The 26,065-nt window shown below is 33.8% G+C and overlaps 5 protein-coding genes, 1 long non-coding RNA gene and 1 pseudogene across 6 annotated transcripts; 5 read left to right on the top strand and 2 right to left on the bottom strand.

Moving 5' to 3' along the window:
• Positions 1–2,815: 2,815 nt before the first annotated feature.
• Positions 2,816–3,854, top strand: LOC110636979 (glutathione S-transferase U7-like). The gene is made up of 2 exons (XM_021786889.2): positions 2,816–3,192; positions 3,298–3,854. The coding sequence occupies exons 1-2, from the start codon at positions 2,878–2,880 to the stop codon at positions 3,655–3,657; spliced, it is 675 nt and encodes a 224-aa protein (XP_021642581.1). The 5' UTR covers positions 2,816–2,877; the 3' UTR covers positions 3,658–3,854.
• Positions 3,855–3,967: 113 nt separating this feature from the next.
• Positions 3,968–5,274, top strand: LOC110636929 (glutathione S-transferase U7-like; annotated as a pseudogene).
• Positions 5,275–6,352: 1,078 nt separating this feature from the next.
• Positions 6,353–8,087, top strand: LOC110636920 (glutathione S-transferase U7-like). The gene is made up of 2 exons (XM_021786814.2): positions 6,353–6,898; positions 7,005–8,087. The coding sequence occupies exons 1-2, from the start codon at positions 6,515–6,517 to the stop codon at positions 7,353–7,355; spliced, it is 735 nt and encodes a 244-aa protein (XP_021642506.2). The 5' UTR covers positions 6,353–6,514; the 3' UTR covers positions 7,356–8,087.
• A 167-nt stretch (positions 8,088–8,254) lies between these two features.
• LOC110636922 (glutathione S-transferase U7) lies at positions 8,255–9,249 on the top strand. Its single transcript, XM_021786815.2, has 2 exons — positions 8,255–8,615; positions 8,693–9,249. The coding sequence occupies exons 1-2, from the start codon at positions 8,307–8,309 to the stop codon at positions 9,047–9,049; spliced, it is 666 nt and encodes a 221-aa protein (XP_021642507.1). The 5' UTR covers positions 8,255–8,306; the 3' UTR covers positions 9,050–9,249.
• Positions 9,250–9,326: 77 nt separating this feature from the next.
• Positions 9,327–10,569, bottom strand: LOC110636923 (universal stress protein PHOS32). Its single transcript, XM_021786816.2, is given in 5 exon segments — positions 9,327–9,581; positions 9,583–9,610; positions 9,708–9,826; positions 9,938–10,047; positions 10,169–10,569. Coding segments are annotated over 5 exon segments (495 nt in total). The 5' UTR covers positions 10,344–10,569; the 3' UTR covers positions 9,327–9,518.
• A 4,003-nt stretch (positions 10,570–14,572) lies between these two features.
• Positions 14,573–17,174, top strand: LOC110636936 (uncharacterized). The gene is made up of 5 exons (XM_058153011.1): positions 14,573–15,103; positions 15,188–15,412; positions 15,499–15,817; positions 16,280–16,390; positions 16,597–17,174. The coding sequence occupies exons 1-5, from the start codon at positions 14,813–14,815 to the stop codon at positions 16,707–16,709; spliced, it is 1,059 nt and encodes a 352-aa protein (XP_058008994.1). The 5' UTR covers positions 14,573–14,812; the 3' UTR covers positions 16,710–17,174.
• A 1,284-nt stretch (positions 17,175–18,458) lies between these two features.
• On the bottom strand, positions 18,459–20,042 carry LOC131183097 (uncharacterized). The gene is made up of 3 exons (XR_009151253.1): positions 19,890–20,042; positions 19,384–19,441; positions 18,459–18,811 (listed from the first exon to the last, which is right to left on the bottom strand). It is a non-coding gene; the product is annotated as an uncharacterized LOC131183097 (long non-coding RNA).
• Positions 20,043–26,065: the final 6,023 nt, after the last annotated feature.

Genomic DNA, 26,065 nt, shown 5'->3' on the forward strand with positions numbered 1-26,065 from the left:
TGAAATAAAATTATAACAGTTTAATTTAAATTATTTTTGTATGCATATTGGGCCTAAATTGTGGGCTTGGTTATGGGTTGAGGAATAGTTAGGCTTACTACGGGCCTCGGGGACTTTAGGCTGGCCCAGGTCCTAGTGCCGGTCCGGCCCATAGGTTGGGTCGTGACACCCATGCATCACTTATATGTATATATCTATGTAGTTAAACTCTAGGCACATTTTATGTTTGCATTCACAACTATTAAAGTGCCCTGGATGTGTTTGTGGTAATTTGGAGCAGTATGCGTGCGTTGGCGTGCGTGTGGTATAGTGTTAGATATGGACAGGACGGGTAGACACGGCTTGAGTTCTTCGCTGGGACCCCGTATTGGTTTATTAAGCGAAAGCCTGGCTTGAGTTCTTCGCTAGCAGAGGTTGAAAGTATAGAGGATCAGCTCCCATATATGTATTGTTTGACACTCTCGGGTATGTGAGTGCTCCAAATTACCTTTTTGATATGATTTGTATGAAATTTATGACAATATTGCATTTCACTCCACATGGTGCATTAGCTTTAGATAGCTATAGAGATTATGATTAAAATTGATATTTTACTCTCTGAGTTGAATGCTCACTCTTGTTCACCTTTTTCAAAATAACCTGTTCCTTTTCCCGCAGGTTATGAAAATAAAAAATTTCTTAACTGTATTATTATTATTATCTAAATTCATAATTTAGAACTCCGCATGTACTAGTAGTAGCATTAATCATGTCAGGAACTACATGAATTTAAGTTTTTGTATTAACAAATGAAAATTTTTTATGAGTTTTGAATAGTTTGTAAATGATATAACAGGGTTGAGCTGGGCTTCCCTAATTTTAGTTTTGGATAATTGCTGGGCTAAAGTTGGCTCGAAATAAAATTATAACAGTTTAATTTAAATTATTTTATATGCATATTGGGCCTAAATTGTGGGATTGTTCATGGGTTGAGGAATAGTTAAGCTTACTACGGGCCTCGGGGGCTTTAGGCTAGCCCAAGTCCTAGTGTCGGTCCGGCCCATAAGTTGGGTCGTGACAATTATAATAAAATAAAATATTAAAAAGTTTAGAAATATTAAATAAGAAATTTATAAAAAAAATTAGTAATTAAATAAATATTAATTAGATATCTTTAAATAAAAAATTTGAGAATGATAATTAATAATTAAAAAAAATAAAAAAATAGAGTAAATAAAAAAAAATTGAGAGCACTTAGGTGAAATGAAAATATTTGGTAATAGAAGAGTAGTTAATATATATCAAATTAAAAAAATAAAATTAAAAAAATATTAAATTACTAACATAAAAAATGACACATACTAATTATAAATAAGTCAAATCTTTATACTTTATTTTTATAACTTTTCATGTAAACTATACTTTTTATCTCTCAAATTTTTTAATAAAAATTTCATAATCAAAATAATAAAAAATATAACAATATAATCAAAATATTAATTAAAGATATGACATAATTTAAAGTTGATCAAATTATATAATAGTTATCATGAAATCATAAATTAATAATCAATTTTCTTTAAATTAATTGTCATCAGTGATCTTTTATTATTATCATTGTTGTTGTCATCGTCATATTTTAAATTATTATTTATTTATTTATTTTTATTATTATTATTATTGAGGATGAGATGTAATAAATAATTTTTCGTATAAATAAATTTTTAAAAAAATAATATAAATAATTTTTAAATATTACATTTAATTATAAAAAAGTCTTACAAATAAAATAATAAATGTTGAGGTAGTATTATAAATAATAATAATACTTAAAAGAGAAATAAAAAAGAATTAAATAATATTTAATATAAAAGAGAATTATTAATAGAAGATGACAGATGATAAATTTTTTAAGAAAAATGTCACTTGATATTCCCTTAAAAATACATATTGTATATATAAAGAGATAATGTTATTTGCACTTCACTGTTATATAATTTGCACTTCATATTTGTTATCTTTAAATTGACAAAATTGCTTTTTACATAATCGACTTATTCAGCATTTAATATATCAAACTATACTTATTGAATTTATTTTTTATGACTTAATATTATATAAGAGAGTTTAGATAATTTAAACACTAAATATAATATATTATTATAATAGTTTAAATTAAAAATAATTTTATCTATTAAATTTAAGAAATAATAAATATAAAATATAATTATAAATGAATGGAGTGCAAATAACGTTATTCGTCATTAGGTCATTAAGTAAAATTGGCTTATCGTAAGGCATGACGATGGATCTGGATATACAAAAACTCCAATGAGTCGGTTTTCCATAAGGTGTGATATGACAAGTGCCCATTTAGTATTTTATAACACGTCAAAAACAGTGAACAAATAAGAAAAAATATATATATACCTGTCCAAGGGTGCTCAGCTCCCTGTTGGCTTCAAGGACTGAACTTCAAAAATTTTCTGCAATTAATGAATCAGTGAAATTTACTACTTTTTTTTTTAATAATGGAAAATTTAAATTTCTGACACTCCTGTGTGCTAAAAGGTGGTAGTTAAATCTTGTTGAATTTTGCAAGGGTCAACTTTGTTAGAATAAACTAAAGTGTATATATATATAGAAAATCCAGACACTATCTTGAGGTCATTGATGACATTGCTGCCGCTGTATACAACGAATCCATAGTTCTGGATATCAAAATTAAATTGATGTAGACTTTGAATTCTATGTAATTGGAATAGAATTATATATAATAGCTTTGATCCCAACTTGCTTATCAAGAAACTTCATATTGCCTCGAGTATAAATTCAGAACACCTGCATGCGCCATTCTACTTCAATATCCATAGCTAAACTACAAGTGCAGAATCCAAAATGGCAGAACAAGAAGTGATACTATTTGGCATGTGTATTAGTCCGTTTAGTCGCAGAATTGAACTAGCCCTGAAAATAAAAGGGATCCAATATCAGTATATTGAGGAAGACCTGTCCAACAAGAGTCCCCTGCTTCTCAAGTACAACCCAGTTCATAAAAAAGTTCCTGTGCTCGTGCACAATGGAAAACCAATTGCAGAATCACTCGTCATTCTTGAGTACATAGACGAGACTTGGCAAAACAATCCCATCTTGCCTAAGGATCCTTACAGCAGAGCCATAGCTCGTTTTTGGGCTAAATTCGTGGAGGAAAAGGTAGACGAATCATCACTTGTTTCTATTTTTTCCTTTTGGCTTATACATGTGATTATATATATGGAGATTTAGCTGGTCTCATTTTTTTATTAACGATTGATGCAGATACTGGAAACAGGTTTAAAAACTAATAAGGTCAAAGGGGAGGAGCTAGAGCAGCTCAAACAAGAAGTTCATCAGAACCTGAAGCTACTTGAGAAGGAGCTAGAAGGAAAGGAATTCTTTGGAGGTGAGAAAATTGGATTCCTAGACATTGTGGCATTTGTTGTAGCCCATTGGTTTCAAGTAGCTAGTGAAGAAGTTATGCAAGTGGAGTTTATCAGTGAAGAAAAATTCCCAGTATTACACAAATGGCTGGGAAAGCTACGCGAAATAGATGTGGTGAAGAAATGCCTGCCTCCGAGAGATAAACACGCTGCTTTTATTAAGGCTCGCTTTGAAGCTGCAAAATCAGCTCCCAAATAAACAGAATGTTTCATCATTCTAAGTATATTTTATTTTCTTTCCTAAATCTGCTTCTAAATAAATGTTGGGTTTGTTAAATAGTTGATAATTAGGAAGGTTTGAGGATTGTGCGTGGCTGCTCAGATGCCAATGTCAGTATTGTTGTGTTCTGTAAGTTTGTTCAACCTTGCAATAACATCTTGATCTATTTCTAGTAAGTCAGCCTTCAACTACTAAACAAACAATTAAATTAAATTAAACAAGCTATGGATCCATTAATATTTTTTAATGACTTTCACAGGTAGCCAATCTCAACATGAATCTTTACTTTATCCAACCCCTGAAATGAAATTATATAATAACTTTATTCCAACTTGCTTAACAAGAAACTTCATGTGCCTGGATATAAATTAAGGGTTATAGAATTCTTAATCTAATATTGCAGGATTCAAATTATATAATATATTTATTCCAAATTGCTTATCAATAACTCCATGTGCCTGTACATAAATTAAGGATTATAGACAATCTTATATTGCAGGATCAAAAATGGCAGAACAAGTGAAGCTATTTAGTACGTGGATTTGGCCATTTAGTAGTAGAATACTACTCGCCCTGAAACTGAAAGGGATCAAGTATGAGTACTTTATTGGGGAAGACCTCTCAAACAATAGTCTCTTGCTTCTCAAGTATAACCCAGTTCACAAAAAATTTCCTGTGTTAGTGCACAATGGAAAACATGTTGCAGGGTCGCTTGTCATTCTTGAGTACGTAGACGAAACCAGGCAAAACAATCCCATCTTGCCTAAGGATCCTTACAACAGAGCTGTAGCTCGTTTCTGGGCTAAATTCATCGACGAAAAGGTAAATTTACTCATATTTTTACATCATTGGCTTATCGTTTGTATTGTTGATTAAGCTGTTTCATCAGAAGCCATTACAAATTATTTGAACCCCAATCTCAGAGATTTATACGGTAATTCAGGCAGCTGATGCATCTCAATGATATTGACAATTGATGCAGATAATGCAAGCAGCTTACAAGAGGGATTGGGCTACAGAGGAGGAGCTAGATCAGCTCAATGAAGAAGTATATCAAAATCTGAAGCTGCTGGAGAAGGAGCTAATAGGAAAGGAATTCTATGGAGGAGAGAGCATATTGGATACCTAGATATTGTCGCATTTGTGATAGCCCATTGGTATTACGAAAGGCGCCCTGAAGTTCTGCACAATGAAGAGAAACTCCCAGTCTTTTGCAAGTGGCTGAGAAAATTCTGCGAAATTGATGGGGTCGATTAATGCCTGCCTGCTTGGTTTGAGAGAATTGGATACATAGACGTTGTGGCGTTTTTTTATAGTGTATTGGCTCCACGTGCTTCGAGAAGTTATGCAGATAGGATTGATCAGTGAAGAGAAATTTCCAGTTTTATGTAAGTGGATGGGAAAGCTCCATGAAATAGATGTAGTCAATCAGTGCCTGCCTCCAAAAGACAAATATTTTGCTTTTCTCAAAGCTCGTACTGGAGGCCAGGCTGCAACATCTGCATCCAAATAAATAGTTTCTGTGTCTATTTTCCTTCTTTGTTTCTTTGTTCTGTACATTTTTCTTCTCCACGTATCATTATGCTTGTTAACTTGTTCTGATTATGCCTTAACATTATGAATAAAAAGTTTGGTTTTCTCAATGTGGAAGATTTCTGCCATGAGGAAAATTTCGAGTATCACAGATATGCGCAAAGCTACACTAGTATGTGATCAGTGATATTGATAATTGACTAATGGAATACCTATTTTATAATGCAGAAATTTAGGTATTCATATCCTATTAGATATTCTCATTTCTTTTTAGAAATTAACTCACTGAACAATAACTTAGCAAAGTATGAGTCAAACTTCATAAATTGTCATAGGTTTCAACAATTAAATCAAAGGGGAGAAAAATGGAATCGATGGAGAAACTTATAGATTACCTGAGGTGAGCAGCAAGAAGGCTTGATGACTAATGAGTTTGCAATTCTTTTGCCAAGTAAGTCTGTTAAAAAATCAGACTCATGTAAATTAAACAAATTAAAGAACACAAAATAACGTAGTCCACAGCCTCACTTTATCAAATAAATCACTAATAAGGAAACCTTCAAAATCACCAACTCTCACAATTCGATTGCCTTCAACTGCAGTGCACCTATCAATTTCAACTTAATGGCCACTGTCCGCCAATATATATTGGCCATCACATGCAAGTCCAATTTGGACTTTCTTTTTGTTTTCCAAGTTCAATGCTAGGTTGGGCTTCTTTTGCCGATTTCTTTTTTTTTTTTTTTAATTTTATAACTTTCTAATTAATTTTAATTAATTAAATCCTAATTCTATTTAGATTTGAAATTATAACAAAGTCAATATTACAATATCACGCAACATATATTATGGCTAGCTATACTGTTATGGATTTGAAATTCCTAATAATAAAAGATTTTGGTCTCGAATAAATGCCTTAACATGCAACCCAAAGCCCTTTTTTTTTATTTTCTGAGAGTTATTTGTCTCGAGAGTCCTCAGATCAGAAGAATACATTAACCGTAAAAGAAAAATGGAAAATGTCAGTGTTGAGGGACCTTAAGATCCTCCCCAATGGCAAATTCGCATATTCTTGGATTCAAAGACTGCCGAACTTGTGCCAATATATTCGTAGCAAGAAGAATTCGGCAATATCCCTTCATATGGATGTATCCATAAATGAAGTCGCTGCTTGCAGGTGGTGTTATCAAATGCTCTGACTGATAATTCCAGAACTGAAAAAGTCAAAAAGGTCGATATCTTCAAATTCTAACCAGTAGGAATTTCGGAATTGTCAAACTATGTTCAGGACTTGCTTATCAGGATGTTGTCTATAAAAGGTACGCACAACAATCACGGATCCCTAAACAAGGTGCATGGTGCAGATTCCAAAATGGCAGAAGAAGAAGTGAAGCTAATTGGAATGTGGGCTAGTCCTTTCAATTGCAGAATACGTCTGGCCCTGAAACTGAAAGGGATCGTGTATGAGTACATTGAAGAAGACTTCTCCAATAAGAGCTCTTTGCTTCTCGAGTATAACCCAGTTCATAAAAAAATTCCTGTGCTCGTTCACAATGGAAAACCAATTGCAGAATCTCTTGTCATTCTTGAGTACATTGATGAGACCTGGAAAAACAATCCCATTTTGCCTGAGAACCCCAACGACAGAGCCATTGCTCGTTTCTGGGCAAAATTCGTAGATGAAAAGGTAAAATCAATCACTTCCTCTCACAGTCTTACTCTCCTTCCTGGCTTGTAAATGTTTTTCCATTCAGCTGGTCTCAGTGGTACTTTTACAATTTCTCCCCCTGCAGATCTTGCAATCGGCTGTCCAGACTAAAGGGAAGCAGGTAATAAACCAGCAGAACGAAGAATTAGATCAAAATCTGAAGCTGCTTGAGAAGGTGCTAAAAGGGCAGGAATTCTTCGGAGGAGAGAGCATCGGATACTTGGACATTGTGGCATTTGCTGTATTGTACTGGTTCCAAGTGTCTCGTGAAGTTAGGCAGACGGATTTTATCAGTGAAAACAAATTTCCATTCTTGAGCAAATGGATCGGGAAAATGAGTGAAATAGATGCGGTCAAGCAATCCTTGCCTCCAAGAGGGGAACATCTTGCCTTTTATAGAGGTCGGATTGAAGGTCTGAAGTCTGCTTCCAACTAAAGAGATGCCTTAATTAGTAGATTTAAGTTTTCTCTTCTTTTTGTTTTTTTTCTTTTGATCTCATCATCATCTGTTTGATAATCTTGTCAAACCTGGGTGATAGATACCTTTATGTTCAATAAGTTGGTGTCATCCATATTCAGAATCTATATGGAAATTCCATTTCCAGATTGTTGCCATTTGAAGGGAGCCTAATCAAATAAAAGGGGCATAAAACCATGTTACTTACCAATTGTTAGTGTGCCCAATGCATTTGTGGTACCACGTTGCATCCGCAAACTGCAATGGCATTGTGCTTGGAGTATGTGTCTGAGCATTATTGAGGCCAACTGACAACCAACCTGCTACTTTAAATAACCTGGCACATCCTACCAGCATGGCAAGGTATCTTGAATTGGGTTTGCCAAGGCTTCCTTGATGTGAGCTTCTACGATGCTGCCATGTCGCCTCATCTTTCTACCTTTCTTTGTTAAGTTTTATGGTTTATGGTACAACGTAACAATACGGGCGGTGGAAAGCCATTAATGGGGATGGGGCCTAGAATTCGTGACTAGAGACTCGCATCTAAGAGGATAAATTAGGATTTCAAACGTTGCAGCATTGTGTTGTTCACAAAGGAGAAATTTTCCACTTTATACTAGTTGGTTGAGAAGCAGTCGTTGTTATTAATATCTTTGGAGTTGGAGAGGCAAATTCCACAATACAATCGGTCTGCCCATATTTGTTTGTTTATGAGGTCATCCATGACATCGCAAATTTTAAGCAAAACCCTGTATAATTTTCCGAACTAATATGTCAAGAATTTGAATTTTCAAACGCTTCAAGTCTTGGCATTTATTAAGGATAACTGTCCTATAGACTTGCTCATCAAGAAACTGTCCTTGATATAAAAGGCTAAATATGGAATGAAGCAAGTTGTGCAACACATTTCTTTGATCTGCAGAAGCCCAAATGGCAGAAGTGAAGCTTTTTGGAATGTGGGCTAGTCCTTTCAGCCACACAGTAGAGCTAGCGCTCAAGCTGAAAGGGGTACAATATCATTACATAGAAGAAGACCTCTCCAACAAGAGTCCTCTCCTCCTTGAGTATAACCCTGTCCATAAGAAGATTCCTGTGCTCGTACACAATGAAAAACCAATTGCAGAATCACTTGTCATCCTTGAGTACATCGATGAAACCTGGCAAAACAATCCCTTGTTGCCGAAAGATCCTTATGACAGAGCTATAGCTCGCTTCTGGGCTAAATTTTTTCATGAACAGGTAGATAAATCAGTTCCCCAATTTTTGGCTTAATTATACTCATAAGACAGGTTTACTGATATTGACAATTAATGCAGATCTTGCCGACAGCTCTAAAGACCATTGCAGCAGAAGGGAAAGAGCAAGAGCAGATCATTGAACAAGTGTATCAGAAGCTTAATTTTCTTGAGAATGAGCTGAACGGAAAGGACTTCTTCGGAGGTGGGAGTATTGGATACCTAGACATTGTGGTATTTTTTATAGCCCGTGCATTTCAAGTCAATCAAGAAGTTACGCAAGTGGAATTGATCAGTAAAGAGAAACTTCCAGCTATATGCAAATGGATAGAAAAGCTACTCAAAATAGATGTGGTCAATGAATGCATTCCTCCGAGAGAGAAACATATTGCTTTCATTAGAGCTCATCTAGAGGCTGCAAAATCTTCTTCCAACTAAAATAATCTCCATGATTATTCACAAATCCCGTATTACTAATCATATAGCAAATAAGATTTTGGGCCCCGTGGACGGGCCGGCTTGTAATATCTTCATTTCAGTTTAGTTGTAATAGATTTCACAACAAAGATGAACTATCCAAGCTGATACAGTACTCTACTTTTCCATCAAAATAAAATCCAGTTACCTTTAGCTAGCCATTTGAATTTGCTGATCATTCTAAACTACATAAAGCCTTTACTGCTTATTCATACTCCTAAAATTTATTAGCAAAATTACCGTTCAAAAATGTTGAAGATAACCATATGGAGCAAGATTCAAATACATGAAACCTTTAAATAATAACTACAATATTATATAATATTAAGATAGCCTTTGAACAGCGGCAGAAAACTCTGAACCCCTTACTTTTCAATACAAGCAGGGACAAGTCAAAGAAAGAAAAAGCATATATCACCGTTGCAATTAATCAGAACCCATGAGCATTTGGATCCTTGGCTATAGTCACAGGGCAAGTTGCATTTGTCATCACAGTAGTTGGTCACACTTCCAACCAGCACCCTGTAATTCAAACAATTTATATGCTTGTCAGCTGTGTTGCTTGTTTGATCTCAACTGATTCATCTACCTTTCAATAAGACCTTGTAGCAGTATGTACCTTTGCATGGAACCAAGGCCTCTGCTACCCATGACCAAACAGTCAAGCTTTAGATCCCCTACTGCCTCACATAATCTGTCCCTTGCATCTCCCCAGAAAATTTTTGCCACTACAGTCACCTATGTTTCAATTTATGCAAATTTATGCCCTTTTCTTTATCTGCTAAACATCAGATGGAAAACAAGAAACAGATCAAGAACAAGAGCATAATTGAAAGATCAAGAAGGCACCTGTTTCTGCCTAGAGACAGTGTCTAACATATCCAGAACCTCTGGATCAAGTTTGACGTCATGCTTCTTTGCTACCTCCTGATCACGAAACTCCACCAATGGAATCAGAGCTACACAACATGAACATGAACATTAACATATAAAAAAAAAAAAAATCAAGTACTGCAATTACAAATTAAACAAAAAAAATGATGAATATTTAAAAAAAAAAATGAAAATAGTAGAACTTACGTGAACCAGTGGTGGACCAAACAAGGTTGCGAGACTCATCTCCCTGTGAGGGCTTGACGTGGACGAAATAGAGGGTGTCACCTTTGTCAAGTAGATTATCGATTGCCCATTTGAGACCTAATTTGCTTCCCTTGGAAAAGTCCATGGCCAAACCTATATTCCTTGCCTTTTCCATATTTTCTTGAAATCCAAATCCTCAAGAAAAGGAACCGAGTCAAATCCCCATGAAAAAAAGCTTGAGGTTTATGTAAATGGAACCAAGAAAACGAGGAGATGATTAAGATGAAATTGTTCTTCCTTACTTTGTTTTTCTTTTTTAACAGAAAGCCTTCCTTCCTTTATATTTACTGACATCAATTTGGACATGGATAAATCATTTCGACTCTCATTCTCCCAATACTGATGTGGCATCCACATCAACACATTTTTTAAATTGATGTTTTAATATTTTTTAATCGATGGTCCATGATATTTTTTTAATTTAAATTTATTAAAATTTAAAATTAAAATTTAATAAATCTAAAAATTATTTTCATATTATAAAAATTCATTAATAAAATAAAACAATTATTAACTAACATTACAATAAATATAGACTTTAACCGCATATCATTCGCTATTATTAATAAATACAAATTACATAAATTTTATAATGAAAAATTTTTAATAATATTTTTATATTAATTTATAATATTATAATACGTGCTATCTTATCTTAATGTCTGGATATATTATCATGATAAATGTGAAATATATATATGTATATATAACTACTTTGCTTCAATCAAATTAAGGGAAGACTAAAGCCTAAAAGAATAAGGATCCCCGCACTAAAACGATTACTCTTGGTCATGACCCAATTTAGATTCAAATCAGATCAATTTAATATAAGACTAAAGTCATATTAAAATCGATTAGGATCAGACTGCTTTCTCTTTCTTTTTGAATTGGATAGAGTTTCAGTTTTAATCATCAAATTTAATCAAAATTATAATAAAATAAAATCAGATTAAAATTATTTAAAAAAAAAAAAGAAATTGAAATTACGACTAACTGTTCAGCTCAAACCGATGGCCACCCGTAACTGCATGAAACATTGGGTTTGATTGGGCCATTAAAACCCAAATTCTCTTCTCGTAAACTTCTCTAGATCCAAGTATTCTGATATTATTTATAATTAATCAGAATAATTATGTCCGATTTGATAATATAATTGACTATATTTCATTAATTCAAGTTGTAATTAAATTCAAATTATAAATTAATTTTTTTATTCTAATAAATATTTAATTGATTGAATAATTATTAATAGACTATACAATTAAATATAATTTTTAAAATAGATTTATCATGAGAAAAGTTGAATTCAAAGTTTTTATTTTTTTATATTTTTAAATAAAAATTATTAATATTTAAAAATATTTTATCATGAAACTGTTGAAGTACGAATTAATATAACGATTGGGAATTTTTTCTGAATGTTATTAAATTAAAAATTATTAATTATATATGTTTTTATTTTATTAAAAATAATTATAATATAATTTTTGCATTCTTTCACACTAAATAGAAACTCGCGTGTGAATTTTGTAGCATACGCGAGGCCTACAGTGGTATAAGGGGATTGCAATGGAGATAACTCTGAAAATCACTAAATTTAAATTTGATTAATATTTTTAATATTTAAATTTATTTTAAATTTGATAAAAAAATTATTTTAACTACTCAAATCTAATTATTATTATTATTATTTAATAAATACTTGAATTTTGTTTAATTTTATATATTTTAATTAATAATATATATAATATTTTTATTAATAAATTATTTTTAAAAAAATTATAATTCTAACAAATGTTTAAATTATTTTTATTTAATATAATGTATACAAAATTTTTAAATATTATTATAATCTTTTATATTTAATTTATTATTTATATAAACGCATTTAAATAACGAATACCTATAATGTAAAACTTGAACTCGATCTTAATTTATCATGAATATTATTCCTCAAATTTAAATTTAAATCTACCTTAAACTTGATTATATATTATCCAAACTATTCTATTATGATTTAGTCGGACAAATACTCATTCCATTACCGTCCCTTTGCGAAATTAGTTAAAGTTTTTAAAATTTTAATTTTAATTTTATATTTTATTTTTTTAATTACTGTTTATCCCTCTTAAATTTTTTTTAAATTTAAAATTTTACTTATAAAATTTGTGTTTCTTTTTTTAATTACTATTTACCTTGTCAATAATTTTATTTTTATTTTTATCTTTCCATTTTTATGTAAATTTATTTAATTTAAATCTCTTATAGTTTTATATATTTTATTTGAATACCTATATTTTTATCATAATTTTATTTAGTTTATTTTTAATAATTATTTTTAACTTCTAAACATTAATTTTTAGTCCTGTTCCTCTGGTAATCAACTTTTAATCAATAATTAAAATGATAATGATATTGACTGATATTAATAAAATTAGAATCTGCATATCATTCGGTGGAATTGAAGTAATCAAACTATAAAAGAGGGGATTTTCAGAAACAGATTAGGGATTGGAATGCAAGTGATTATATATCCACTAATCCATTAGATTAACGAGACGTATCAATGAGCTATAAACAACTAACTCACATCACTTATGTATAGCAATAACTAATAATGCCATAATTAAAGGCCAACCAAAACAACTAACTCTTTGGACTTTGTTGTGTGGGTTCCAATTATTTCAGAAATGTACTCATACCACACTCACCATTATTATTTTTTAATTATTATTCATGATTAGAGTTTCAACTTAGAAGTATCATTTCAATATTATCAAACAATTATTATAGCTAATTCATTAATTTAATATATTTTTGATCGAATATAGAGTTGAATTAAAAAAAAAATTAACCAATCAATAAATTCAGCTTAATTAATCTAAACAAAAAAATATAAATTGAAATAAATAAAAGTTAATTTTTATAATAGTCACATAATGGATCACTAACTCAATCCATGATTAAAATAAAATAAAATAAAATTCATCACCTCTAATTATTTAGATTTAAAATATTTCATTAACAATGTTCCATCTAGCTTTTTTTATTTTTTTCAGAAGTAGTGAGTACAAAATTACAATTACATTTGGATAAGTTCAGGTAATTAAATATAAATTTTAATTGAATTTATGACATATTTAAATATTAAAAATATTAATTAATAAAATTCATATTTAGTTAAGTAATTTTTATGAATTTCCTATTCATTGCTATATCTACTTCTCATATGACACCGATATTTATTTAATTAGAATCATTAATTAATCGTCCACTTCTGGTGGGTATAATAGAATGAAATATTTTTTATAACAATTTGTCTTTAGGACATTTTGAGTAACATGTCTAAATAAAACCGCTTCAATTTTCGTCTCTAGTTAATCATAAATTTTGATACCTAATTTTATTTTATTTTTAAATAATTATGTATAATTAATGAGTTTTAAATTAATGATATTAAAATGTCTTGAGATCATATATACACAACCAGGCATGCTCAATGAAATTTTTTCAGTTTTTGCTTTAAACTATTTAAAATAGTTCCATAAAAAAAAACTAAAATATAGGCTTCATTTGATGTAGGATAAGAATATTTAATTAGAAAGTAATGTTTGTTGACAAGTGAATAAAGTTATTTAATTTATGTGGTTGATTACTCATGAATAGAATGGTTCAACTTCCTATCTGCATTAATTTGGGTTTTCTGACACAAAAGTGTTGCTAATCTATTAATGTTACCTTTAAATTAAAATATGATATCCACTGGGCAGGCATGGCAAGAGTAACATTTGTATGATTCAAGTACAGACTCTATAAAAAAAATATATATATATATTGCTACGAAATTACTGTTAAAACAGTTATTAATAAAATATTTTTTTAAAGATGTTATTAAGATATATATGTAATATTTTTTACAGTTACGTGGAGCTTACTCACAGCCATGTGATGTAAAGCTTATTTTTTATATTATAAAGGAGATTTATTTTTTTTATAAAATATAAAGTATCACTTTTATGTATATTGAGAATATTATATAATATTTTTTTAAATATATTAAATAAGAAATAATAAAAATTAATTTGAAATTAAATTTATATATTTTAATCATAAAAGTTTTAAAATAATAAAAAATATTTTTTCTAACTGCTTTTAACGATATTTAGTTTTTTTTTTTTTCTAAAAGACGTTTTTTTAAGCAAGTGGGCAGTAGTGGTGCTGGTGCAAGACCAGTTACCAAACCCTAACCACAACCAAAAACTTTTTTTAAATATTATTCCAAATCCAAATGGAATAATCTTATTTAGCCTAATTCCCACTAAAGCCCAACCAAAACACAGAGCTATAGTTACAATTACAGTTACACTACTGACTGCCCCAGCAAGACGCAAGAGACCCACCCCCACCTTCTTTACTATGTTCTTTTATAAACCTTGGCAGCACGGGATGTTGTGTTCTTCAAGTCTGTGCTTTTCTCTCTCTTACCACCACCACCTCTCTGTCTCCCTTTAAGCAGATCATAATAGCAAATAAGTAAGTTCCAATCGGACTTCTCTTTGCGCAGCAAACTCAATTTCCTTTATTATGGCCGTTGACCAACACAACACAGATTCATTATTGCTTCCTTCTCAGTCCCAGTTTTTCACTGATGATAACACCAATATTCTCTCAGACAACAACAATAGACACCTTAACCAAACCTGCCCTTCTTGCTTTAGTTCATCTGATTTTGGTTCTGTTCTGAGCTCACCTGTTGAGTCTGAACTGGGTTCAACTGAGTCAGATAGTGAACAAGACGACGATTACATTGCTCGGTTGACTCGCCAAATGGCTCACTCAATGCTCCAAGATGATGGTAACAGACGTGAAAATAAGGTATTACCCTCACTATGTGATTGATATTCGTATGATGCATTTATATGCAAGTTCTGATTTGCGGTTTTATATTTTGGTTTGTAGGCATGGAGTTTGGCTGGTTCGCTCCAATCAACAAAATGGTCTCGGTTGAGGTCCAGCCAAGAAGAGGTCTCCATGTTAGGGAAGTTTGAGAACTTGAAGATGAAAGAAGAAAAGTTCGGGTATAATAATAGTGAAAGATTTTTAGCCACGAGGAAACCCAGAAACGCAAATCTTGAGATTCATTCTAAACAGGCTCTAATTGATTACCAAATACGAGCTATTCAAGTAAGTACCTTTTTATCTGGTTTTGTATGTACAAAAACATAATACTTGATCTATTTGTTTGTTAATCTTGGTGGGTTATATTGCAGTTCTATAAGCTCAGACAAGAGCAGATTATGAAGCAAAAACAGGAGTCTCTGTATTGGGGAAAACAAGCGAATGGGTTTAATCACAATGAGCATGATAAACAAGAAGCCAGGCAATTTCATCAAAGCAAAGGGAGAGCTTGTACTGGGTCGGGTAATGGACAAAGGGTTTCATGGGCTAATCTGCAACAGCAACAGAGAACCGGTTCAGAGATGACAGCAGTTTTCCTTGGTGAATCCGGTTCAAGAAACGGTTCTTTTGGCACAGGGGTGTTCTTGCCTAGAGGAATCGGCAATACTTGTGAGTCACGCAAGAAACCAGGTAATTGCTAAAGAACCTTTCTTTTTGGCTAAAAAGTTGGTCTCTCTTTTGTTGATATTTATGGTCTCAGAGGGTGTTGGTAGTGGTTAGCTTCTAGACTTAGTGTGGTGTATCTCCCATCACATATTCATCTAGATTAGGTTTGGATTTTATGTTGGTTTAATATGATTTTGTGGAATCCAAATCGGCTCCAGGTGCATGATTTCTATTAATCTTTGCGAAATTTCAACGTTGGCAATTAAGTTTGACAAGTGTGAGCTGGAATGTGGAATCTTCCTCCTTGGATGGTCCACTAGTTGTTTGGTCCTTCCACAAATTGCTTTCAGCCAACGACTGAGACAAGAAATTAATTAACACCAATTTGAGCTATTAGTTGTGCAAAATCCTGATTCCAAGTAATATAAAAGGAGAAAGAAAAGTACTGTTGAACTGATGAGATGATCTTGGTTTTGCTTGTTGCAGGGTGTTCCACTGTTTTTATACCAGAAAGAGTAGTCCAATCCCTAAAACTTCACTTTGACAAAATGGGTTCTGAATCAAGATCCAATGGAGCTAGTTTCCCTGCTCAACATGGTAACTTTTTCTTTCGCCAAACTGCAGTTAGGTCCGCTTTCAGTCCTAAACAAAAAGGTTTTAAGACTTTAAAGTGGGCTCATTAGCATATTTAAAAGATCAAAGTAGCTCTAATCTGTTGCTTTATAATATATATATATATATATATATATATATATATATATATATATAGATATATATTTATTTATTTTTTTTTTATTTTGTAGATGCCTTAACGGGTGATGTAAGGTATGGCCTGCAATTCCAGAAAAAGAGCCGATCCTGGACGGTGCCGGCAAAGAACCAAGAGATGAGTCTGCCTCAGGAATGGACTTATTGACATGGAGCAAAGCACACGGCTTGTTCGTCACTTTTAATCTCTCTCACCTTAATGGTGTTTCGGATGTTTTTGCTAAAAAAAAGAGGATAAAGAGTTGCAGATAAAATAAACAAGGAAAAGGGACAGACATTGGTAAAAAAAACTGGGAAACTGCATAGAATAAGACAAAGCTAAGGCTCAATGGAATACTTTTTTTTTTTTTTTTAAATTTCTTTATAAAGGGTAAGTTATAGATGGAGGAAGAAAATAATGTTGTTTTAAAACAGACACAAACAGTTCTGTTCCTTCTTCTGGCTTCTGGTGACTGCCTATATATATGATTATTACTTACGATTGTGGTGTTATGTAAGGATGTCTTTTATATAATCCTTGTAAAAATTCAGCTGTCTGCAAAGCGGAGTGCTTGGTTGCTTGTGTCTCTAAAGGGATCACTTCTATTTGAGTTGGAGAACTCTCAAATCCCAATGTTAGACTTTCTTCCTTTTTTTTTTTTAATTTAAAAATTTATAGTCGTAAAAATAATTTCAGTTTTATTAAATTAAAATTTATTCTTATAATTAATTTAATTTTAATTATAAATTATAATATTTTTATTCATTTATATGATAACGAACTTCCTAATTACGATTGGCATATTTACTTTAATAAAAAAAAAAAGTTGGTGTGAGTTTTCACTAAATCCAGATATGGTGAATCTTTAAATCGTTTGCCAAGAAAAAGGAAAATGGTAATTGGGATTAGCATTTACTGCTATGAACACAACCCTTTAAATTATCAATCCATTATGTTTTGGGTCGATTTTTCTATTCTATTTTGATAATTCCAGATTTTAATATATATATATATATATATATATATATATTAAATTTAAAGAATATAAATAAGTTGATAATTTAAATTAATTTTATTTAAAAATATAAAATATTTAAAATTTAAATAATATAAAATATTTTAATTTTTATTTTAATTAAATTCTTATCTTTTTTTAATTATTTTTTATAAAAAGTATTTATTAAAAAAATAATTAGATGGTTTGTTTATTTATTATTTTTTTAATTATTAATTATATAAAATATTTAAATTTAAACATTTATAGATTATGCAGCTATTTGTTATTTTTTAAAAATTTAATTAATTAAGTCAAAAGAAAATAAAAAAGAATTTTATGATATCATGGAGAAATTCTAATTATTTTGTTTAATTATAACATTAAGAAATAATTGATAAATTTATATATATATTTTTTAATTTAATATACTTATAATACAATGGATGAAATTACAAACAGATAAAACACTTTTAATATTTCACACACATATATGTATACTAATTTTTTGACAAACATGTATTGTGACACCCCATACCCGTATACAGTATATCCGAGTAAGTAATGTCACACGGTGTACCGGCACACTCTATTTTTTTTACATTAATTAATTGTTGTCGTAGTTTTGGATTTAGTTTATGAAATATAATTTATTTAAGCCATTTATCAAAATTATTATTTATTTGAGATTCCGAAAATTTTAAAGAAAATCCGACAGAGTACCGGCTAAAAATGGAGAAAACAGTTCTTCGGAACCTGTTAAAAACACTTCCAATATTTGTATTCCATCATCTCAAACTCCAATGTCACGACCCAACCTATGGGCCGGACCGGCACTAGGACCTGGGCCAGCCTAAAGCCCCCGAGGCCCGTAGTAAGCCTTAACTATTCATTTACCCAACTCTAAGGCCCATTTGGGCCCAATTTCAAGAAAACAAACGGACAGAGTCCGGCCATAAAATGGACTTACCAACGGGGAGTTTTCGACTCACCCGACCTGTAAACACAATATATAGTCAATTGGGGAGCTCAGCTCACCCTCCACATACTCATCAACATAATAATAAATGGGAGCTCAGCTCCCTCATCCAATCCATCAAACATGCATATCATTATACGTTTACAGGTCCAACATGATAATAATATTACAGACCATAATCAAATAAATACTTCTAACACATGCGGAAATTCTAGGAGTAAATAAAATTACACAAATATTGATAAACAACCTGCGAGGAAAGGAAGCAGGTTAACCTCAAAAATATCCTCCTGTGGCCTGGAAAAATATTGAACAGGAGTGAGCGTTCGACTCAGAGAGTAAAATATCAATTTTAACCATAATCTCTATAACTATCTAAATCTAATGCACCCTGTAGAGTGAAATGCAACATCCACATCATTTTCACATCATAACATCAAAAAGGTAATTTGGAGCACTCACGCACCCTGTAACATCAATCATAATATATGGGAGCTGATCCCCTATACAGCTCTCTTAAATCCAACCTGGTGCCAGCGAAGAACTCAGCTCGGACTTCCACTTAAATACCAAATCGGGGTCCCAGCAAAGAACTCAAGCCGTGTCTACCCCGAAGGACCGGGTCCCAGCGAAGAACTCAAGCCGTGTCTACCCGTCCTATCCATAGTCCACACCACATCACACGCACGCCAACGCACGCACACTGCTCCAAATTACCACAATAACATACATGGCACTTTAACATTTATCAATGCATCAAAAATCGTGCCTAGAGTTTAACTACATAAATATATGCATATAAGTGATGCATGGGCATGCTGAACATATAATAATATCGAAATTACAATTAAAATTAATATTCTACTCACAGACTTGACGACAATCACTGTGGCGGCTGGGCGGAGGAAGAAGGCTGTCCCGGCTCACCTGACAATTATATTACAATTATTTAATACAAATTTGACTCAATACAACAAAGAAAAAGACCAATACGTCCTAAGTCGTGCCGAAAATCCGGCAGAGTCTCCCCTATACCTAGGACCTACCCAACCTGCAAAAGGGCTAAAAACGCACTTCTATATTCACAATCCATATATCAACAGTTCAATCATATCACACAGCCCCTCCTGGGCCCATCAAATCAATCACCCATCACAATACGCAAAATTTCAATTTAGTCCTTATTATTGATCATTTTTGCAAAAACTGCCCAAACAAGCTCTAAAAATTATAAAACTTTGCCCCGCGGTCCTTAGCAATATTACTAAGCTATTGCAAAAAGAATCGTAATTTTCTAAGCTACCACGAATATTTTATGGATTTTTAATCCTATTTAAGCACTAGAAAATTACGAAAAAGCAAGGTTCGGGTTTACCTTTGCCGATTCCGACTTCGGGAACGCGCTCGGGATGCCTGACAATGGTGGGGTAGCCAAAACCTCGATCCAATTCAGAGACTTTTCCGGTAGCTGGTCTGTCTGGCCGGAAATTCACAGATCCGGACAACTGTCGAATTTCCGCGAATTGAGGATACCTACACGTAGCCCAATAATAATATATAAAAAATCAGGGGTGTTACATTCTTCCCCCCTTAAAAAAAATTCGTCCTCGAATTTTACACAAGGCAGAATAAAGTACATGATTACACATTGAATAGATAAGGGTACTTGCTACGCATGTCCCGTTCTGACTCCCAGGTGCACTCTTCCACTGACTGGCTCCTCCACAAAACCTTAACCATAAGAATCTGTTTTGATCTTAGCTGTCTCACTTGGTAGTCCACTATGGCTACAGGTTGCTCCTCAAATGTCAAGTTCTCTTTTAGCTCTATTACATCCGACTGTAGTACATGAGAAGGATCGAGAATGTATTTCCTGAGCATAGAGATGTGAAATACGGGATGAACGTGAGAAAGATTGGGTGGTAGCTCCAACCGGTAGGCAACTGCTCCAACTCTATCCGTAACCTCAAAAGGTCCAATATAGCGAGGTGCCAACTTGCCCTTCTTTCCAAATCTCATGACTCCCTTCATTGGAGAAACCTTCAGGAATACATAGTCGCCATCGCAAACTCCACATCCCTCCGTCTGGGTCCGCATAACTCTTACGCCATCGAAAGTTTTACTGCGTTCCTCGATTAAAGGAACTACCTCTGAAGTGTACTGCACTAGGTCTACATCATGCACCTTCGCTTCCCCCATTTCTGTCCAACACAGAGGAGACCTACACTTTCTTCCATATAGTGCCTCATAGGGTGCCATCCCTATGCTGGAGTGATAACTGTTGTTATAGGCAAACTCCACCAAAGCTAGCTGCTCATCCCATTGACCTGCAAAATCCAAAACACTCATGCGAAGCATGTCTTCCAGTGTTTGGATTGTCCTTTCTGACCCGTCATGTCGAGGGTGGAAAGCCGCATCAAGTTCAGCGTGTGCCAAGTGCCTCTCGCAACTTTCTCCAAAATCGAGAAGTGAATCGGGGCCCTCTATCGATATTATGGAAGCCAAAACTCCATGCAATCGACTATTTCTCGAATGTAGAGCCGCGTGCATCGTGCCACAGAATATGTAGTCTTCACAGCAATAAATGAGCCGATTTGGTTAGGCGGTCTACAATTACCCATATCGAATCATATCCTCGCGTGGTACGAGGCAACCCAAATCACAAAATCCATAGAAATCATTTCCCACTTCCATTCCGGGATAGGAGCTCTTGCAACTTCCCCGACGGTCTCTCGGTGTTCAAACTTCACCTTCTGACAAGTCAAGCACTTGGACACAAAGTCTGCTATGCCTCTCTTCATGCCATTCCACCAATAGCTATCTCTCACATCATGGTACATCTTGGTGGAACCTGTGTGGACACTGTACAGTGTATAGTGTGCCTCTCGCATGATTTCATTCCTGAGGTTGTCCACATTGGGCACACATATCCTAGAACCTTGCACTAGGGCGCCATCATTGGCAAATCCAAACTCACCACCTTCACCCTGCTGTACTCTTTCTATGATCTTCATTAATTGTTGGTCTCTGTGTTGGGAAACTCTAACTCCATCTCGCAAGTCTGGCCTCACTGAAAAATGAGCCAACAAGACCCCCTCATCTGAAAGATCTAGGATTAAACCTTGATCCATCAACTCATGTACTTTCTTAATCAACGGTCTCTTCTCTCACTGAAATGTGCGCCAAACCGCGTAAGATTTTCTCGCTAAAGCATCTGCTACTACATTGGCCTTCCTGTGGTGGTACTGGATGGTGCAATCATAGTCTTCCGTAAGCTCCATCCATCTCCTCTGTCTCAAGTTTAAATCCTCTGTTGGAAGATGTACTTCAAACTCTTATAGTCGGTGTATATCTCGCACACTTCACCATACAGGTAGTGTCTCCAGATTTTTAGTGCAAAGACTACAGCCGCCATTTCCAAATCATGGGTGGGATAGTTCTGCTCATGCCTCTTCAGCTGCCTTGAAGCATAAGCCACTACTTTTCCATTCCGCATCAAAACACACCCTAGGCCAACTCTGAAGGCGTCACAGTACACGGTGTATCCTTCACCGCTCATAGGTAGTGTTAACACAGGGGCAGTGGTTAGACACTCCTTATCCTCATCATTATAACTGACTCTATCGAGCTCTCTTCCTGTCCTTTGGATCTTATCCACTTCCCTTTTCCTATTTTTGGTATTGTTGGTATCATTTCAACTCTTTGTACTTATTCCTTAATTTTAGTCCTATCTCATCCTTACACCTTTTCCTTCAAAGATGTCTATCCCATCATCAACTTTAACTTTCTTTTTATTTCTTAGTCTTATCTTGATTACTAGTTTCATTACTTCGAGAATTCTAACCCTATGATTTACTCCTACCAGCACATTCTTCACCTTATGTAACACTTATAATTACCCATAGAGAATTTTTTTTTGTACCCCCTTTTTTCCAACTTAACTATCAGAACATTATCATTCCCTACCAGCCTTAGTAGGAAATTGCTTATCCTGGATGAATATGAGCCCATAAACTAAAAGTTCCATCCGAACTAACACTTTGTAGGAAATATGTGTCATGCCTTAATTCCAAACAAGATACTTCACGTGTTCATTCTCCTTAATATAATCATATATACTGCCCATAGCTTTCTAAACTTCAACCTCAAATTACCCATCAGCAACAATTTCATCTATTGAAACTCATCCATAAATAGTACTTCATCTAGCTCATAGTTTAAAACAGTCGCAAGCCTTAGTAGCTAACTCAATTTAACTCTTGTCATTACTCTGATCGTCCTTTCATACTTAACACTAGGTATGCACTTACTGTCATTCTCATATCAGGAAATTGTATATGAATTGGTGCCTATCAAAATCTCAAATAACTAGGTCTCCTTGCCTCAGTCTCTGCTCCTTATATATAACGCTCTGGAATCAAAAACACGAGCTAAACTTGAAAAGAAAGAAAAATATCCTCTATATTCAACTACGCCCGATTGTCCATATAATAATGTTTAACCTATGTTTCTTAGTTTTTCTCTTCAAATTTCATCATCTCCTAGCACAATTGTGCTCTACCTATAAGGTATCATCTGCATGAACCCTTTACTATACCATCGTCCTTCCTGACATAATATTTTATAATTTATTAACTTTACTTATACTCGACCTATGATTCATATCTATCATCATTTATATTGTGCCCTTAACCCTTGTTGAATCCTGAAAGATTTCTCTCGCTAATAGTTCTTCAAACACTAATTCCACCCTTATCTATGGTCATTAATTTGATCCTTAAACTTTCTTGTGATTTATTACCATCCATACTTGTCACTTTTTATTCTACCCTCATCGTTGCTCTCGTTATTGGCCACCGCAAAGTGATTCTTGATCACACTAAAAATGTTTGCCCGACATTCATAACGAACCTCTAACTACCTTCTCACTATCTCAAAAGTCTAACCTAAAACCTATGTGTCATTATCTATCATTCTTTCCTCTCATCATACCTATTTGATCCCTTAGACCGACTTTTATTCAACTTATCGCTTACTAACTTCTCTTTCTCGACCTATTTAGGTAGTCCGCAATACCATCGCACACCTTCTAACATTTACTCATTATTATTGTATTCCATACCTCCATCACTTTTCTCACTAATGTGGTCCCATTTTGGGTTTTCCATCATTGTCATTCTCCTTGCCAAGAATAACACTTAGCCTATCCTATATCTTAACTTTGTTCCTTTTATTATGCGCTCTTTAGGTTGTCCTTTCATTTATTTCCTTTGTCTTAACCAAAATAGAAATTGACTATTCTATACATGGTTCCATTATTATTCCCAAAATAATAGCCGCATTTGCTAACTATATCTTTCAGAGTCTCTATCGCGTTATCATATGTCTGTGCTACTCAGATTTGGTCCTTTGACCACTCTAGCTAGTACTTCCACTAGCATTTAGATTATATCACATCTGCAATCAATTGTCCAAACTTTCATTCTGCACTTTCTTTATCCATTGGCCTTCTGTAATTTATCTTCGCTAATTTATTACTCTTAACACTATTATAATTAGATTATACTATTGTTTTGAATAATTTGAAATTAGAAAGGAACTCAGCAAATTACAGTCATACTTTTATTGTATGATCTCTATTCTTATCCTTTAGCTTACATAATACCCTTACCACCTCGAGAACTGATTCTGTAGTAATTTTATTTATTTGTTATTATTATTAATATCCATGTTTACTCAATTAGCCAAAACTTAAGGTTCCGGGCACCCAAACCCGTCATCCAATTCAAAGGATTTACATCCATCGTGATCTGATTATATATGATTCCTATAATAGAACTTGCATCCTCCGCAGGATACCTGAGCCAACTTCTCTCTACCACACTCTACAGTCCCATCTGGGGCACTATTTTGTTGGTCACCATTATTAGTAATAACTTTCGATCCCTTCTGAAAAGATAGGACTATACCCTAACTTGCTGCAACAAAGATACTACATTTACCACCTTGCCTAAAACCATGTCAAAGTAATGACTCTCCTATCATATTATAGCTCTGTGAATCATCAATTCATAGTTCCGACTTTCGCTAGGTAGTAGGGTTGTACTTTATTTCATACTGATACACACAAGGTATACTATTCTCACTCTATAAGTGTCACATTTACTTTGCAACTAGTCCGAAACCTCTGGTCTGATGGCAACTCTTGATGTAACTCTAGCTCATGCTGGGGTAACTGAGTCACTGACTCTAGTTATCACCCAACTGTGACCTTTCAATATTCTAACTCTAGACTCTTAACCAGGAGTTCCCAACTCCTCTGCAAATATAGAACTCTGTTCTGGCATAACTGTACCAAAACAGAAGCCATCTCAAACACCCTCATTATGGAGCACCACGGGGATGCACGCAGCTCTACACAATAATCTCATGTCGGTACTGTAATCTGCAGCTTACAGAGCAGACATCGAGAACATTGTATAGTTACTACGATACGTCCTGACAGACTAGGTCTCCTAATTTCTTATCTCTCCTGAATCTTCTATTATCACAAACTTATTCTGACAGGGTCATCTACTGATGACTGCCAAGAGTGGTATCCTCATCCTTATCTAGGCAACTGTACTTTTAAGACTCACTTTTATGTACTCGTGCCTTACACGAAATGGGCACACCATTTAAACCCATACTGACAAAAATATAACATTTCTTGGAGTACGTATCCTCATGATAGACCTCACATGTCTACTAACTCTATTTCACATTTCTGTGTACTCCACGAAAATCAAGACACTAACTGAGGTAATCTTATATTTCCCGAGGTATAACGTAGAATCTAGAAACAAAGAATTACAGGAAAAGACGAAATAGAATCCTATACTCCGCATGTGACTCCTAGTAGACTCTTCCCAACACTTAGATAATTTTTCCCTATGAATCTGGAGCCTAAGCTCTGATACCACATTTGTCACGACCCAATCTATGGGCCGGACCGGCACTAGGACCTGGGCCAGCCTAAAGCCCCCGAGGCCCGTAGTAAGCCTTAACTATTCATTTACCCAACTCTAAGGCCCATTTGGGCCCAATTTCAAGAAAACAAACGGACAGAGTCCGGCCATAAAATGGACTTACCAACGGGGAGTTTTCGACTCACCCGACCTGAAAACACAATATATAGTCAATTGGGGAGCTCAGCTCACCCTCCACATACTCATCAACATAATAATAAATGGGAGCTCAGCTCCCTCATCCAATCCATCAAACATGCATATCATTATACGTTTACAGGTCCAACATGATAATAATATTACAGACCATAATCAAATAAATACTTCTAACACATGCGGAAATTCTAGGAGTAAATAAAATTAAACAAATATTGATAAACAACTCATGAGGAAAGGAAGCGAGTTAACCTCAAAAATATCCTCCGTGGCTGAAAATATTGAACAGGAGTGAGCGTTCGACTCAGAGAGCAAAATATCAATTTTAACCATAATCTCTATAACTATCTAAATCTAATGCACCCTGTAGAGTGAAATGCAACATCCA

The sequence above is a fragment of the Hevea brasiliensis genome, chromosome 9, assembly GCF_030052815.1.
Source record: "Hevea brasiliensis isolate MT/VB/25A 57/8 chromosome 9, ASM3005281v1, whole genome shotgun sequence".
Classification (NCBI taxonomy): Eukaryota; Viridiplantae; Streptophyta; class Magnoliopsida; order Malpighiales; family Euphorbiaceae; genus Hevea; species Hevea brasiliensis.

Coding starts and splice junctions, on each gene's coding strand:
- LOC110636922 (XM_021786815.2), top strand. CDS start 8,307: ATGGCAGAAGTGAAGCTTTTTGGAATGTGGGCTAGTCCTTTCAGCCAC. Junction 8,616..8,692: donor CTAAATTTTTTCATGAACAG/GTAGATAAATCA, acceptor CAATTAATGCAG/ATCTTGCCGACAGCTCTAAA.
- LOC110636920 (XM_021786814.2), top strand. CDS start 6,515: ATGTTGTCTATAAAAGGTACGCACAACAATCACGGATCCCTAAACAAG. Junction 6,899..7,004: donor CAAAATTCGTAGATGAAAAG/GTAAAATCAATC, acceptor CTCCCCCTGCAG/ATCTTGCAATCGGCTGTCCA.
- LOC110636979 (XM_021786889.2), top strand. CDS start 2,878: ATGGCAGAACAAGAAGTGATACTATTTGGCATGTGTATTAGTCCGTTT. Junction 3,193..3,297: donor CTAAATTCGTGGAGGAAAAG/GTAGACGAATCA, acceptor CGATTGATGCAG/ATACTGGAAACAGGTTTAAA.
- LOC110636936 (XM_058153011.1), top strand. CDS start 14,813: ATGGCCGTTGACCAACACAACACAGATTCATTATTGCTTCCTTCTCAG. Junction 15,413..15,498: donor ACCAAATACGAGCTATTCAA/GTAAGTACCTTT, acceptor GTTATATTGCAG/TTCTATAAGCTCAGACAAGA. Junction 16,391..16,596: donor TAGTTTCCCTGCTCAACATG/GTAACTTTTTCT, acceptor TTTATTTTGTAG/ATGCCTTAACGGGTGATGTA.